Consider the following 13,801-nt stretch of genomic DNA (forward strand, 5'->3'; position numbering starts at 1 on the left):
CTGTTTGATGCTCATTTTACTATCACACGAAAAAGTTTACACGAAAAGGTACTTAGAGTAGACGAACGATGGAGAAAATGGAAGAGGAGTGTCGTTAAACTTCAGAAATTCCTGAGGTGTCATTTATAACTCTGTTACAACACGGGGGTGGGGGGAGCGGTGGCCAAATTAGTGTCAACAAAAGTTCTCTGAACAGAATGACAAATCAGTTGATACAGTAGGGCTTTTTTACTTTCGATTCGAAAACCACCCTCTTTAGTCACAAAGTTGTGCAAGGAAGAAAAGTGTCAGTTAAATTTCTTTCATTATTATTTATGTTATGATATTTTATATACCTTTTTTATGTGAAGAGAAAGCAAACACTTTTGTCGGAATCAAACAGGTTGCGAAAATAAACCTCACATGGGTAAGTGTAATTCAACTGACCTAAGGTCTGTGGTCTTTACAATTGATATTAACGCCCTGTACAAATCAATACCTTTAGATCTATTTATTTGAACGGTGTTTGACGCCGATTCATAAATAGCTCGCTTATGCGACGATGGCCAGCATTATGGTGGTGGTGGTGGGGGGGGGGGGGGGGGGAGACAGGACAGATCCGCTGGGGGAGCCCATGACCTGAAAGCAAGTCAGCATGAGATGTGTTTCAACTCATGAACTAGCACGTCATCCACAAGGCCCAGAGTCCCCTCAAACCCTGTGGAAACAAAATCTATGTTGGTATTTGTCGGGAATGTTAACTTACGTGCTCGAAATGGTCGGAGGAGGAGGGGTCGTTGGTGGACTGTGGAAGAGAGCAAAACAGGTGTCAAAAGTAAAATTAATGCAAAGTATCAATAAATGACCTGTATATCAGTCCAAAGCAGTCAACAGCGCTCTGGTGGATTAATACATGTATTAATAAAATTATGGTGATTAACAATACCCGTAATTACCAATGTGATAGTCTCTGACGAGACAAGTCTAGTGGCTGTGCTAGAAAACAGAAATGATTAATTTAAAGTGCGTTATACCAGCTGTGTAACATTGTAGCACGGACACTTACTTGGTGGTGGTTGTGGCTTGTGGCGTCCATGGAACAGTTGTCGGAATACTAAATTAAAGAGAGATCAATAAAAAAGACTTACAGCATAGCGAGTAAAATAAATGCCTCCACTACAGTGTGATGGTTGGCAAATGGCAATACGTAACCGGTGAAACACGACTCCCTGTTGACACGGTTTTATTTTGTCGGTTCATGTAAATGCTCAGTGGTTGTAAAGTACGCTTCCCTGAGCACCGTGGCTTAAGGAGAATACCGAGGACAACATACTGAGATCGTAAATGGCTATAATTTCGGAAATAAAACGTTATTGCCGAAAACTTGTTAATCAGGAGTGGATAAAATCGAAATCGATTTTGAATTCATTCGAAGTCAGATATGGTCTATTCCTAAATAGTAGTAAAACTACACGTCCCATAATTCCATGACTTACACCGCAGAACACTAAACATAACATACTGAGATAGTGATTGGTTTATTGTGATAGCAACAGTTGTTATTGTCGAAAACTCATCTCAATCATGAGTGCATAAACTAGAAATCCATTTTTGTAATTGGAGTTTTGTAATTCATTTGAAAATTGTCTTTCACGTAATATTATACGACGTTGATATCCCAAGAATATTAAAATAATATATCTAATTCTATAATTAAAGCTTATCCCTATCTTAGTCATGAGTTAGTATGCTGTCCGCATACAGTTAGCCTAACGTAAAGCAAGTGGTTGTATAAATTTGGACCTACATGATGTCTTATGGGATTTTCAGAATTACTTCCCCATATGCCACGATACAGTAACAAGATTGAAAGTAAACATTGTCTATGTTTTTTCAGGAAAACATGATGACCGATGAAATATTAACAGTACAACCTTGTCGCGTGTATATTGCCAGCTTACTTGGTTGTTGTCGTTGTTGTAGGAGGAGGAGGTGTTGTTGTTATCCAGGGCATCGTTGTTGGAGGTCTGTAATAAAAGCAGATTAAATCATAGAACTGCAAACAACTTAGACTGTCTTCGGTTAATGTGTGAAGACAAAAATACAATTTCCAGGAAATTATTAAATATACTTCCACGCATAATGCTAACTGAACTCACAGCGACCGCATTGGTGAGAGGCTCCTGGGTCATTACGCTGCGCTAGCGCGCTAACCAAATGAGCACCACAGTGATACGCGTTGCGTATATTAAATAATAAATTTTCACCTAAGACATCAGATGTAATGTGAGTAGCAAAATTGCGTCTTTTTAAAATCCTAAAGATGAAACCGTTGGTTGATAGCAGCATACTTTACGTGATCTAACGTCATACAGAACTTATTCCTGCTTTATATATATTCATCTGAAGACAATATTTCACTATGTTGCTAACTGTAGTTAAATGTAAATAAGGAACTACTGACTGAATATCAAAACCACAGAATATCTCATGACACTAAAATCATCACAGTGATAGTTACAGTAACCCGGTTGATAAAAAATATCCATACTACATCACTCACAACTACAACAACAACGCAATGTAAAAAAGCTACAACATACATGTAGTTCGTAAAAAAATAGAGCAATGTGATTATTGGAAAATAGTCCCAGATAAACGGTAAATTTAGGTTCTTGTGAATACTATAGAAATGTAGGAAAGCCTCCGCCTGGATTTGTCCAAGGGCAATTGAAAAATAATGTGTGCCTGAAATGAAAACTAAACGCGAAATACCTTCTTTTTTTTACACTTTTTTCTCTAAATTACCGAGAAAATCCACAAAATCAATTATTTTGTACAGGTCGGTTTTTGAGGTCATATTTTCACATTATTTTCAGTGTAAAAATCAATTCATTTATTAAAATGATCTTAAGACAGTCCATCAGAGATGCCACATGATGCCCCATCACGTCACTTAGATGTGGTATGCAAAGATTGTACGTCTTAATTATCTTTTATCCTAGACCACATGCTTTCTTATGGCGCATGGTGATATATATACGAAATAGTTTTGGGTGCAGTTTTCCTTGGCACTTTAAATGGAACTGGCTTTGTTACATTGTTCATGTTCACCTCCATTTATATGCATTGGTGGGGAAACCACCCCCAGCCTCCTTCATTTTGTGGCAGTACACAGTTTCATCTTATGGAGTTTGAATCATTTAGTTACACGGTATTCATGGAAACTGCTTGAACATATCATCAGCAGCAAAAACGTTTATCTTATTAAGAACATGCAATCTAACTTTTGTACATAAACTGTGTTTACTAGAGGTATCTCTTTCAAAGAGCCCGATTGCGTGTCCCGGCTCCGGGATCACGAAGAAATCTTAGCGTTTAAAAACACTAATTTAAAAAAATTAAATTGTTAATTCTTATGTGAAAAAGGTCACAATCGTGCTGGAGAACGTAAATTATGAGGGAGTTCAGCTCATAAAAAATTAAAAAAAAAAACAAAAAAAAAACAAAAAAACAAAAAGAAAAAAACAAACAAAGACAAAAACAAAAAACAAAACAAAAATACAAACAAACAAAAAATTCAGCTAAAATGGCGGAATGGAAACATACTATTTTTAAGATTTGAAATTTTGACTTAAGTGTAAGATCGCTTCGTGATCCCGGGGCCTCTAAAGTTCGATTTATGGGAAAGATAAATAGGCTTTTTTTAGTCTTTATTTACATAATTAACTTTCTTTGACGCCTCGCTCAAAGTGTTCATATTCAACCTCCATCAAAAGTTGCTTAATCCACATCTTAAACCAACACTTGGAACTGACTTTAAGAAAGTTAACACTTTTAATGGAGTTGCAATATAAACATCTTTGGAGAGTTCTAAAACATTAACACTTAATAAAACTGATCAGATACACGTAACTCTTACAAGTGCAGTCATTTTTCGTGATGTGAAATGTAACATTCAGTTTTAAGACAGCAGTGAAAAATAAAATACGTGCATTTAAATGCATTTTGAATTCGACTTGTTCGCGGGCCTCAAAGGATATAGAGAGTAAAATCGGAGGAGGGACGAACGTGTGATAGTGGGTAAATGGTCACAAAGGGGCTAGTTTGGTGTCCGTTCGTGCGTGCTGTCGATTGGTCACACTTCACCGCATATTTGAGGATCATTTAACGTTGCACTATTGACTGCAGTACTCGATATGAAAAGTAAAGAAATTCGTCTTTTAATTTACGCGTGGAAAGTGAACAAAAGAACTTACGGGGGCGTCGTCGTCCCTGGCGGTATGGTGCTGCGAAAGGCAATGAATAATTATGAATAAACGACACATCGACAATAATACAGTTATATCGTAACCAGAACATGTTTAAAGACAGAGTGGCTTTAAATATGAAAATTGCAAGATCAAAATCAAAGAGACGATTTTGAAAATTATGTAAAATATAAACAAAACATATAACGGTTAAAATGCAATAGATTCTAACTTTCTAATGCTTTACAGTAACGTATAGAAACTACATTTTATATTACAAACCATTAACCTTTCAAAATACAATGGCAACGCCTGCAGCAATGTTAAACACGTGAACAACGGCGAAATTTACACATTGCACAAAAATATGTTTATCGTCGTATCGACCCCCATTGATGGCTGGAACGCGATTGTTTCATTTGACGCCTAAAATGACAAATAATTAAAGACATGCCTCATAGGTAGTAGAAAGGAGAGCAGCAGCTATAGCTAGTACCTTAGTTAGGGTTTTTATTCTGCTGATTCATGTAAATGCTTAACGGTAGCAAATTCACGCCCCTATAGGGCCATGACTTAAGCAGAACACGGATAACACCGGAGGAAATGCCAAAAAGAAAAGATTATTTCCCGGGCCGTTTTCAAACTACTACCTCTTCAAACACTAATTGGATAGAAACTATCGGCGATGCTCCTCACCTACTGACGGACTCCTGGCATCCACAACTAAGCTGCAGGATAAGGGCGACAACAAGAGAATGCATCATCTAAAAATAAAGAAAAAAACACCCCAACAACAATGTAGAAGGCGGGATCAAAATCTAAGTCAAAAATCTTGGCAAAATGCTTAATGTGTTAGTTTCGTGTATACATGTATAAGGCCTGTTTTACTGAATTATTTATTGAAATATGGTTTAACCCAATGTCATGTTTCAGAAAGAGTTCAGTTCTGTAAGCAAGGTAAAACCGGGTAAAGTTTGTGGAATTAAACGGGATGGACAATATACCATTCTAAACATTTTCAACGGTCATAATTAAGAACAGCGACCTACGTGGCCGAAGTGGTTAGCACGGCGAAATAACCCAGAAGTCTCTCACCAATGCGGTGGCTGTGAGTTCAAGTCCGGTGCATGCTGGCTTCGTCTCCGGCCGTACGTGAGAAGGTCTGCCAGCAATCTGCGGATGGTCGTGAATTTCCTTCGAGCTTTTCCCGATTTCCGCCCACTATAATTCTGGCCGCCGTCGTTTAAGTGAAATATTCTTGAGTACGGCGTAAAACACCAATCAAATAAATAAATAAAAACAAAGCTGGCGTTCTCCATAGGTATCGCCCCATGTAAACGGTGATATCTGGCCTTTTGTGAGTTTACATAAGTATATAGGGTTTTATTCTAATTGCTCATGATCTTACTAACTTAAAAAAAACACCTCCAGTAACATGGCTTCAGCTGAATTATGTACAACAAAAAGAACACGGACGTTAATTGCAATTTGTTAGACGTCACTGATTTAGAATTATTCTAAATGCTGTGTTGTCATCACATGTGAAACACAATGGCATGAAGTCAGTGCAAAATGTGACTTCGGCATACACATACCCCACCAAAGGCAATCTCTCCACCAGGGCAACTGTTCAGAGGTGAGGTTGCTTTGTCAGTGTTAATATACGACTAAGATATGGTAGAATATGACGTAAATCTCAAATTATGAACAAGAGAAGCAATCAATATTACTTATTAATACTAACTAATTATTACTGCTTTCGGAAAACCAGGTTACTTATTAAAATAAATAAATACCCTTTTTGCATCACACAGTTAACCACCTTCACCAGAAATGACTGTGAACAAATATACACGTATGTCGTCTCAAACTTGGTTGAATCCGAGATTGTTTTAAAATTTATGATCTATTATTATTTACGAAGACATTTTTGTCCTTGCTAAGAAGTGTCACACTCAGTTGCACAGAAGGTTATTTTTTTTTTCGAAATAAGTCTAAAACACGGTGCCAAAAAATAATGATAACAAACCTTTGCCATGTTGCTCAGTAATCTTCAGGAGGTCGTCAAAGCTTTTTGGTGTTGCTCTTATGGGGCCTGTTTTATACTCGGTGTTCCTCTTTGTGCAGCGGATGTCTTTTTTCCCAGGGACATCCAGTTAAATGCAGGAGGAAGTGTTAAACAAAAATGTTTACTGCACGGCCATTAGTCATAGATGTGACCAATCAAATCCAAACCTTTTATTCAATATAAGTTTGTCGGGGTGGGGACGTTTGTCTGTCAGAGTGTGGAGTATTCGGACGGGCACCTGTATGTAAATTTCAGCAAACTTTTTACCTTGGGTGGAGCTGTTTATGTCTACAAAAGTTTTTGATTGGTTGACATTCGACAGTCCACTGGATGTGTTTTGTTGTCGTTTTTTTTGTTGATATTCAAACGCCGCCAACATTCATGGATGTTCCGAATCAATAATTGCAAAACCAATTCCAAAATAAATCCAACACAAGCAAACCTATAAAGTACTGAAATAATTCAGTATCCAAACCGTTTGTTTTAACTGCTAGTTTCGAAGTAGTCGATAATTAATAATATATCTCAGATGCGCTTTGAGTGCAACTGTTCATATATCCAAGGTGGCGAGCTTGTTCAAAACGAATACGATGAACAAATTGCCCCATAAGCAGGAATTAGATACACACATAAAGTAGAGTACTACAGATTCTGGACACTATGCATCCAGAACTTATATGGGAACTGTATAGTCATTGTTAAAATTAGTAAGCCAGCTGACACCGACCCATGTGACATGAATGTGGCATTAAACCTAAATGTATCCCAAAGACAGAGAGCCAAATCTCGTGATTGGCAGAGAACACTTGTCCAGGGCTGCTCTAGAGTAAAGCATATTGTCGTTTTTCCCCACCAGTTCCACCCGACCATGACGATTTGAGAAATTCTGATTGGTTTCGATTGGGACTTGAAAAGCATTTATGCATCTGTATGGAAGATGTTGAAATGTTTGAAAGACCTTGAAATGGGGTTTGAACTACCAATGACCTCTGTCCTTAGTGTTGCCTAGATTCAATTATAAAATGATACATCAAAAAATGGCACAGATCACTCTTTGTGATGCGCAGTAGTCGCGATACAGACTGTTTATCAAACCGTGTTCTCAAGGACACGCGGCAATATATGCTCACCACTTGTGGATATCTGTTCCTTTAACGGTAAACCGTAAACAAGTCAATGACCTCTTTTCAAACAAATAACCCCGAAATCACTGAACGAAATGGCGCCTTTTCGGGTTTCTATGTGCGCCTTCAGGAAGTGGTCTTTTCATATCCTCGAGGTCACGAAATGCATTTCTTGCTGACCCAATGCTGGCGTGTGTCACATGAATGTCTCATGGATGATATATTAGCAGAGATTTATCGGTCAAATCCTGTGCGTCCAGACTCCAAAATGGTAATATTTAACGCTCCGTACCCGTGCACGGTCCCCTTGGGGTTGGGTTGAAATTAACCCGGAACTAACGTTATCGGTCACGAAGAAGTTCAAGGATGACACTTATTTTTTATGTTTTCTCACGCCAATCTTATCACTAAAATCTGACTCTTAAGCTCCCAGCCCAATACAATTTAAGAACGGCCTAATTAACACTAATTAGAACTTTTATCGGTCATGTTGCATACAAGGCTGATTTTTAACCAAGGGATAACCTTGATATAAAGCGATTATAAAAAGCTAATTCTTACGTTCCACCTCTACCCTCAAATCCACTTCAGAACAGGTGCAAGGTCACTAATTTACCAAACTTCTAATCCTTAAATTAAAAAAAAAATGGCTAAAATCTACATAGGAACGAGTCAAGGTTAAAACGGTTTTGAAAAATAGAATTTGTCTGAAGAGCTTTTGGTACTTAAAGTACGTTGTGTTACTGGAAATACTTAAGACAATAAGACAATAAATATTCGATGTTTTTATTATATTATTTGGTTTCCACTATGCTGACGAATCCCTAAAAATAAACATTTTTTACCTGATTTAATAGTGTCGCGGCTTAGTAGTTGCAAACAATGTTTACATGGTTTTCATAGCAGTACATGGCTATACAAAACTGTTCTAGTTTCCTGCTAATGATATATGCCATTAAGGAAATCCTAATTAACGCTTTGTTGACATCCACTGGTGATACCGGTTCAGCGGATGAAATTGTGAAACAGGATGCACAAGGATACGTTGAATGAAACATTTGTTAATCCTCAAAGCATGTGAAACAACAGGCTGAAATGTAATAAATCAGCTACGTGTATATCTCTACAACCGGTTGTACATGTGTACATAACTGTATGTCGCTTTAATGAAAATAAGTGCAACATGAAAAAATGAGAGGTCGGGTTTTCTTTCTTTCAGGTGTGAAATGCAGTTAAAATATACACGTAAATGCCATGCTGATACATGACAAATTGAGCCATAACTTTCAACAAAGCAGCACGTGATGTTTATATTTTACAATTATATATTTTAGATCAATTTGTTTCCGTCAGCATACAGATGTATATATATATATATAATTTTATTGAAATGTTGATTGTCTATTAGTACTAAGAATTAAATATGTTAAACAGCATTTTGCAATCGGCAAATCCTGGTGCACGTATAAACCGGACAACCGTATAAATCGTGTTTGCATATTGTTCTGTCACAACGTTTTGTGTGTCTTAAGGTTTGAGATAAAAGTTGAAATTTCGACGTTACTTGTATGTACCAAACGCGGGTCACAGAAATTGTAGAAAATCGTGACAACACTTTAGGCGAAGATTGGAGGCATTGGGTCACAAATCGAGTTTATATTCAGTTTATCTCACCATAGATTTGGGTATAAATATCACCCTCGTACTCGGCAGTAGTTCTACCTATAGGACTTACAATTATTGGTAATGAAACTGTTTCTTTTGCACTTTAAGAATTAGGACTATATAATCACTGTATCCCAAGATAAACAACGGTCAATATAAACAGTCACAGTATTTTGTCGGTTACGCGAGTCCATTTGACAGCTATCATCCGTCGTCGCTACTGTGATTTTACGCTTTATGATGTAAGGTTTTATATTGTATTCTTCCATAAACCAGGATTTTGCTGGTGGACTATGCATTCTCTAGGCCTGCTTCCCTCGCACTGTTTTCATATTGCTGATTAAACGTGACGACAACACAGCATTTTGAGTAATTCTAGACCAGTGGCTTATAATGAATGGGATTCCGTTTTAAACTTATTCTGTCTAAGCCGAGTAATTTGCTACTGTTTAAGCACATATATAAAACAGTTGGAATAAAACCCTAATGAGGAAAGAGGCCGTATTTCACCTGTTACATGTGACCATTTGCCAACTTTAACACTGTCTTCGACACTCTGGAATTGCTTCCTAAGCTATAACTGTTTTATATTGTATTACAGCATAAAAAAGGATTCTGCTGGTGAATTAAGCATTCCCGAGGCCTGGTCCCGTTGCAGTTTTTTGATATGATTGTATATTCACAGAATTTTGAGTACTTCTAGACAATGACGTCTAATAAATTGAAATAAACACAACTGCATTTTTACCTAATTCAGCGTAAGCAATGGTTCTAGGGTGTTTGTAATTTGCTACTAACTACGCATTTACATGAGCAGAAAAAATTTAAGAAAATAGCAAAACTGAGGTAAATTGACATGACGCCGAACTCTTAAAACTGAAGTGTTACGTTTAACTCTACAAAGATCACGAAGAGTGACTGCACTTACAGAAGTTGTCTGATCATAATTTTTATAGAAGTTGTCTGACCATAAGTGTTAATGTTTTGACACTCTTCAAAGTATTCATATACCAACTCCATTTAAGGTTGATCAATCAACACCTTAAATCAACACTTAAGACAGAGTTTAAAAACTGTAACATATTAATGCAGATTGAGCATGAGCACCTGTGAAGAGTGTTGAATCATTAACACTTAAGAAAAACTAGTCAGATACATGTAACTGTTATAAAGTGCAGTCACTCCTCGTGATCTTTACAGTGTTAAATGTAGCGTTTTCACCGATTCCCTGTGACTATTTGCCAACTATGAAACTGTCTGTGTGTTTATTCTCTATGATTTGCGACCATTGATCTGGAACGCCACTTAGGGCTCGTATGCGAATACCTGTTTCAAAGCATAGATTCTATATTATATCATATTAAATTTAAGCACATGAGCCTGTTATATACAGCAAGAAAAGTTAAAAAAAAGTATCCCAGTTACGTGTTTTACGTCAACAGCTCATACAAATACAGCGATGCTATGAAAGCTACGATATGCTCAAATATCCCCAATTCCTCAGGCCTCGGCCGACAAGAGCACTTTGCGCCCCAGAGCCCCGGTCAGGACTCTGTAGACCCCTAATATCAACTTGGGGGGTAGGTCTATTTGTAATCCAGGTAGTATTGATCTTTCCACCACGGGTGGCGTCTTATACTAATAGAGTCGATCCCTCTGTTACAGTTCGTTCTGACAGACTATACTGAAATGCTATACGGGCCTGTATTGAGGCTTTCATGTGGTTGTATGTTAAATCTGATTGCAACACATTCTTTGTTTCAGATCAACGGCTGACTTATTCCTTAACCGGTGAAACACGGCCTGATGTGCTCCATTTGGACGTCTAGTAAAATACACTAAACAACGATGCATTTAATTTCACCTTATACTACACAAGCCGTGGTACTAGGGCAGCATCCAAGTAGCTACTGTTTAACATTTGATAATAGGCAAATGGATAGACGTAACCGGTCAGGGCCTGTATCTTCATGGTGTTGAATTAAATCGCCACATTTTATATATGAACAGTTGCAATCAAAGTGCAACTGAGGCACATATTTTGTTATAATTTAGCAATGTTTACGATTTGAATACTGATTTCACTTAGTCGCCTGGAACATACCTTGCACTTTCCCTACATCATTGAAAACTGTTGACTGCTTCTCTTTGTATGATTACATCCTATTTTCGTACTTATGTACTTTCATGGTCCTTGAACGCCGTCGTGGGAATTGGCCTTGCTATTATTGACCCAGAAAGTCCTGATTGGTTGATGACTAGCACAGGAATCATCAGGTGCGAATGTTTATACTGTGAGCCAATGAGAAACCAATGGTCCCGATTATTTTGAAATATTATAGTATAGCTATTTTCCCTGTTTACATCCGGCATGTTTTGCCGTTTTATTTTTTGTTATTTGCCTCACATATCTTGAATGTTTTCACCTCTCTGTGTGCAGTACCACCAAAAATACCATGACAATATCCGCTGGCTGAATGCACTGATCTCACTACATTCCCGAATACAGGACCAACATTTCCTCTGTATATCTTATCCTTTTTTCACCCTTCTGTTCCTTTGTGCACTCTGTTTGGGCCCGGATTTTGCTTTCTATTCCCTCAAGTATGCTCTTTGCTTTTCCCCTTATTCCTTGGTAAGAGCACTTTTCTTTTTTTTTTTTTGATTCATTTAACTCCCTCTTTATTGCTTCTCGTTTTCTAATATAACATTGCCCTCTCTCCCCTCTTTTTAACTTCATCTTTTGTTTCCGTCTCATGTTTTTCTAATCTACTTTTCTTCATTCGGATAGCGTCTTTCCTCAAATAAATGTCATACATCACCTTCGTTTTGTTTTCATTCATTCTCTGTATATTCTCTCATTTTCGTTGCATGAGACATTGGAGGATTTTTGCATGCAGATTTAAATTCAACCTGCCATTTTACGGCATTAGACGTGGAGCTTATTGTATTGCTCATTATTGAACACAAATGTAACATAAACAGTGAATTCTCACATAGCCGTGATAAGATACAGCCACCTTGGAAATTTGGAATCTGACGAAAAATAAAAATGAACTAAAAAACTAGTATGCACTAATACACGCACGCACACATACCAAAGTGATATTCTGTTTTTTACTCTTAGTCAGTCATCAATTTTCTGTCATAGAAAAAAAAAACTTTACTGCTTTCATGAATTTGACCTCATTATGAATTTTTTGGTTGGAAAGCTAGAGTTAATTTGAGACGACATTGTTCTCAACAGAAGTTGGATACAGACAATTTTGGCTGTTTACTATGGTAAAATTTGCCATCTACGTTTTAATCAAATGTAAGAAATGTACTATATCGTCTTACCTGACTATCTTTTGTTTCATCTAGTGGACTATGATACTAGCCTCCTACTTTTCAATCAATGTATTCTACTCGAAACTCAATTGGTAACAGTGGACAAGGAAACCGAAAAACTCGAATATTATCACATCATGTGATGCTGATACTGCCAGTGTGAGAACAACGTGGCAAAATCTGAAGAAAACAAACGTTAAAACTCTGCACCGTATCTTATCACAGGGCTCCACTTCATTCATAACATCAGGCAAATAGTAAATCTGTGAAGTCAGTATGAATATCATCTATATTATGCCTTTCAAAGACAACAGGTTTCATTTAAAAACGATTCCAAGAATTCTGGCTTTTAAAAGTCACAGTCAAATGCAAATAACAATTTTTAATGTCAGAAATCATTTTCGTTTCCTATATTGTACTAATGTCATCGCACGTTATTCAAACAAATGAATGCATGCCGTATGAATTAAAATAATCACCCACTGTACAATTGACAGACTAGGAATGTTGTCATATGTAACGTTCGTTACCAGTGTGTTTAAAAAATAGCTGAATTAGAAATCTGATGAATATTGACAAGAAGTAATGTTCCTAGCGAGAAGCCAATTGTAAATAAATAAAAATAACTGTAATATAACCTAGAGATCAGCTTGAGGTTATTTTGTGATGTGAAACTGTTAGCTAGAATCAAACAAGACTGTAAACACTTTGGAGCAGTTTCAGAATGGAAAGAGCAATGAAATGGCTGCTCGGACCATGTGTTCAGATGTTTTTTTGCTTCACCAACGGAAGCTGTGATCTAATCTGCCCCTGTGTAGACAGTGACGGCCTTAAATTATTTTCGTGGTCCAAAAAGTCGCACACTATAAGGGACGACTTAGTTATATGTCCATATCATTATACTATAAATTGTTACTTATCTCTGGTTCTAATGTGCCGACAAGATTTTGTATTGGAACGTGACAGTGAATCTTGGCATTTGGGCGATGTTAACGACTTGTTCAGGTCGCAGATCTGCGAAAAATTATTTAACAAACTTGAAGTCATTTTTAAACATCTCAAGTGTTTCAGACACTGTCATTGTGATATAAATTTTGTAAAACTGAGCTTAGTCCACCAGCAGTCAACCACATTTAGGCGCCATCTACTTAGAATGGAATCCGTTACGGTGGCTGACAGGCATCACTGCACATCTTTGAAACCAGTTCTCACAGCAGATGTCCGCTTGCAAGTATTTAAGTGATATTAAAAGAGTGCAGTTGTGCAAAGGAATGTCTAAGCCAGTGTGACAGATTGTGTAAATTAAGGTTAGTCTGACAGATTATTTTATGGGAGTAGAATAAACAAGTCTGGCAAAATCTGCAAAACATGATTATTAAAATGAC

The 13,801-nt window shown here is 37.2% G+C and overlaps 1 protein-coding gene across 2 annotated transcripts; it reads right to left on the reverse strand.

The window, feature by feature from the left end:
• Positions 1–584: 584 nt before the first annotated feature.
• On the reverse strand, positions 585–6,330 carry LOC135477849 (uncharacterized). Of its 2 annotated transcripts, none has more exons than XM_064758055.1 (6): positions 5,325–5,471; positions 4,926–4,993; positions 4,239–4,268; positions 1,941–2,006; positions 1,046–1,093; positions 585–784 (listed from the first exon to the last, which is right to left on the reverse strand). In XM_064758055.1, the coding sequence occupies exons 2-6, from the start codon at positions 4,991–4,993 to the stop codon at positions 742–744; spliced, it is 255 nt and encodes an 84-aa protein (XP_064614125.1). In that variant the 5' UTR covers positions 5,325–5,471; the 3' UTR covers positions 585–741. The 2 variants fall into 2 exon arrangements, with proteins under 2 accessions (XP_064614125.1, XP_064614124.1); XM_064758054.1 differs by lacking the exon at positions 5,325–5,471 and adding an exon at positions 6,259–6,330 and having other exon boundaries at positions 588–784.
• Positions 6,331–13,801: the final 7,471 nt, after the last annotated feature.

Source organism: Liolophura sinensis, chromosome 11, assembly GCF_032854445.1.
Source record: "Liolophura sinensis isolate JHLJ2023 chromosome 11, CUHK_Ljap_v2, whole genome shotgun sequence".
Classification (NCBI taxonomy): Eukaryota; Metazoa; Mollusca; class Polyplacophora; order Chitonida; family Chitonidae; genus Liolophura; species Liolophura sinensis.

What these genes read in the sequence shown, in the direction of transcription:
- LOC135477849 (XM_064758054.1), bottom strand. An exon ending in TGCCAGGAGTCCGTCAGTAG is followed by an intron (nt 4,269 to 4,925) that starts GTGAGGAGCATC and finishes TGCCTTTCGCAG; the next exon opens with CACCATACCGCCAGGGACGA. An exon ending in ACAACAACGACAACAACCAA is followed by an intron (nt 1,094 to 1,940) that starts GTAAGCTGGCAA and finishes TCTTTAATTTAG; the next exon opens with TATTCCGACAACTGTTCCAT.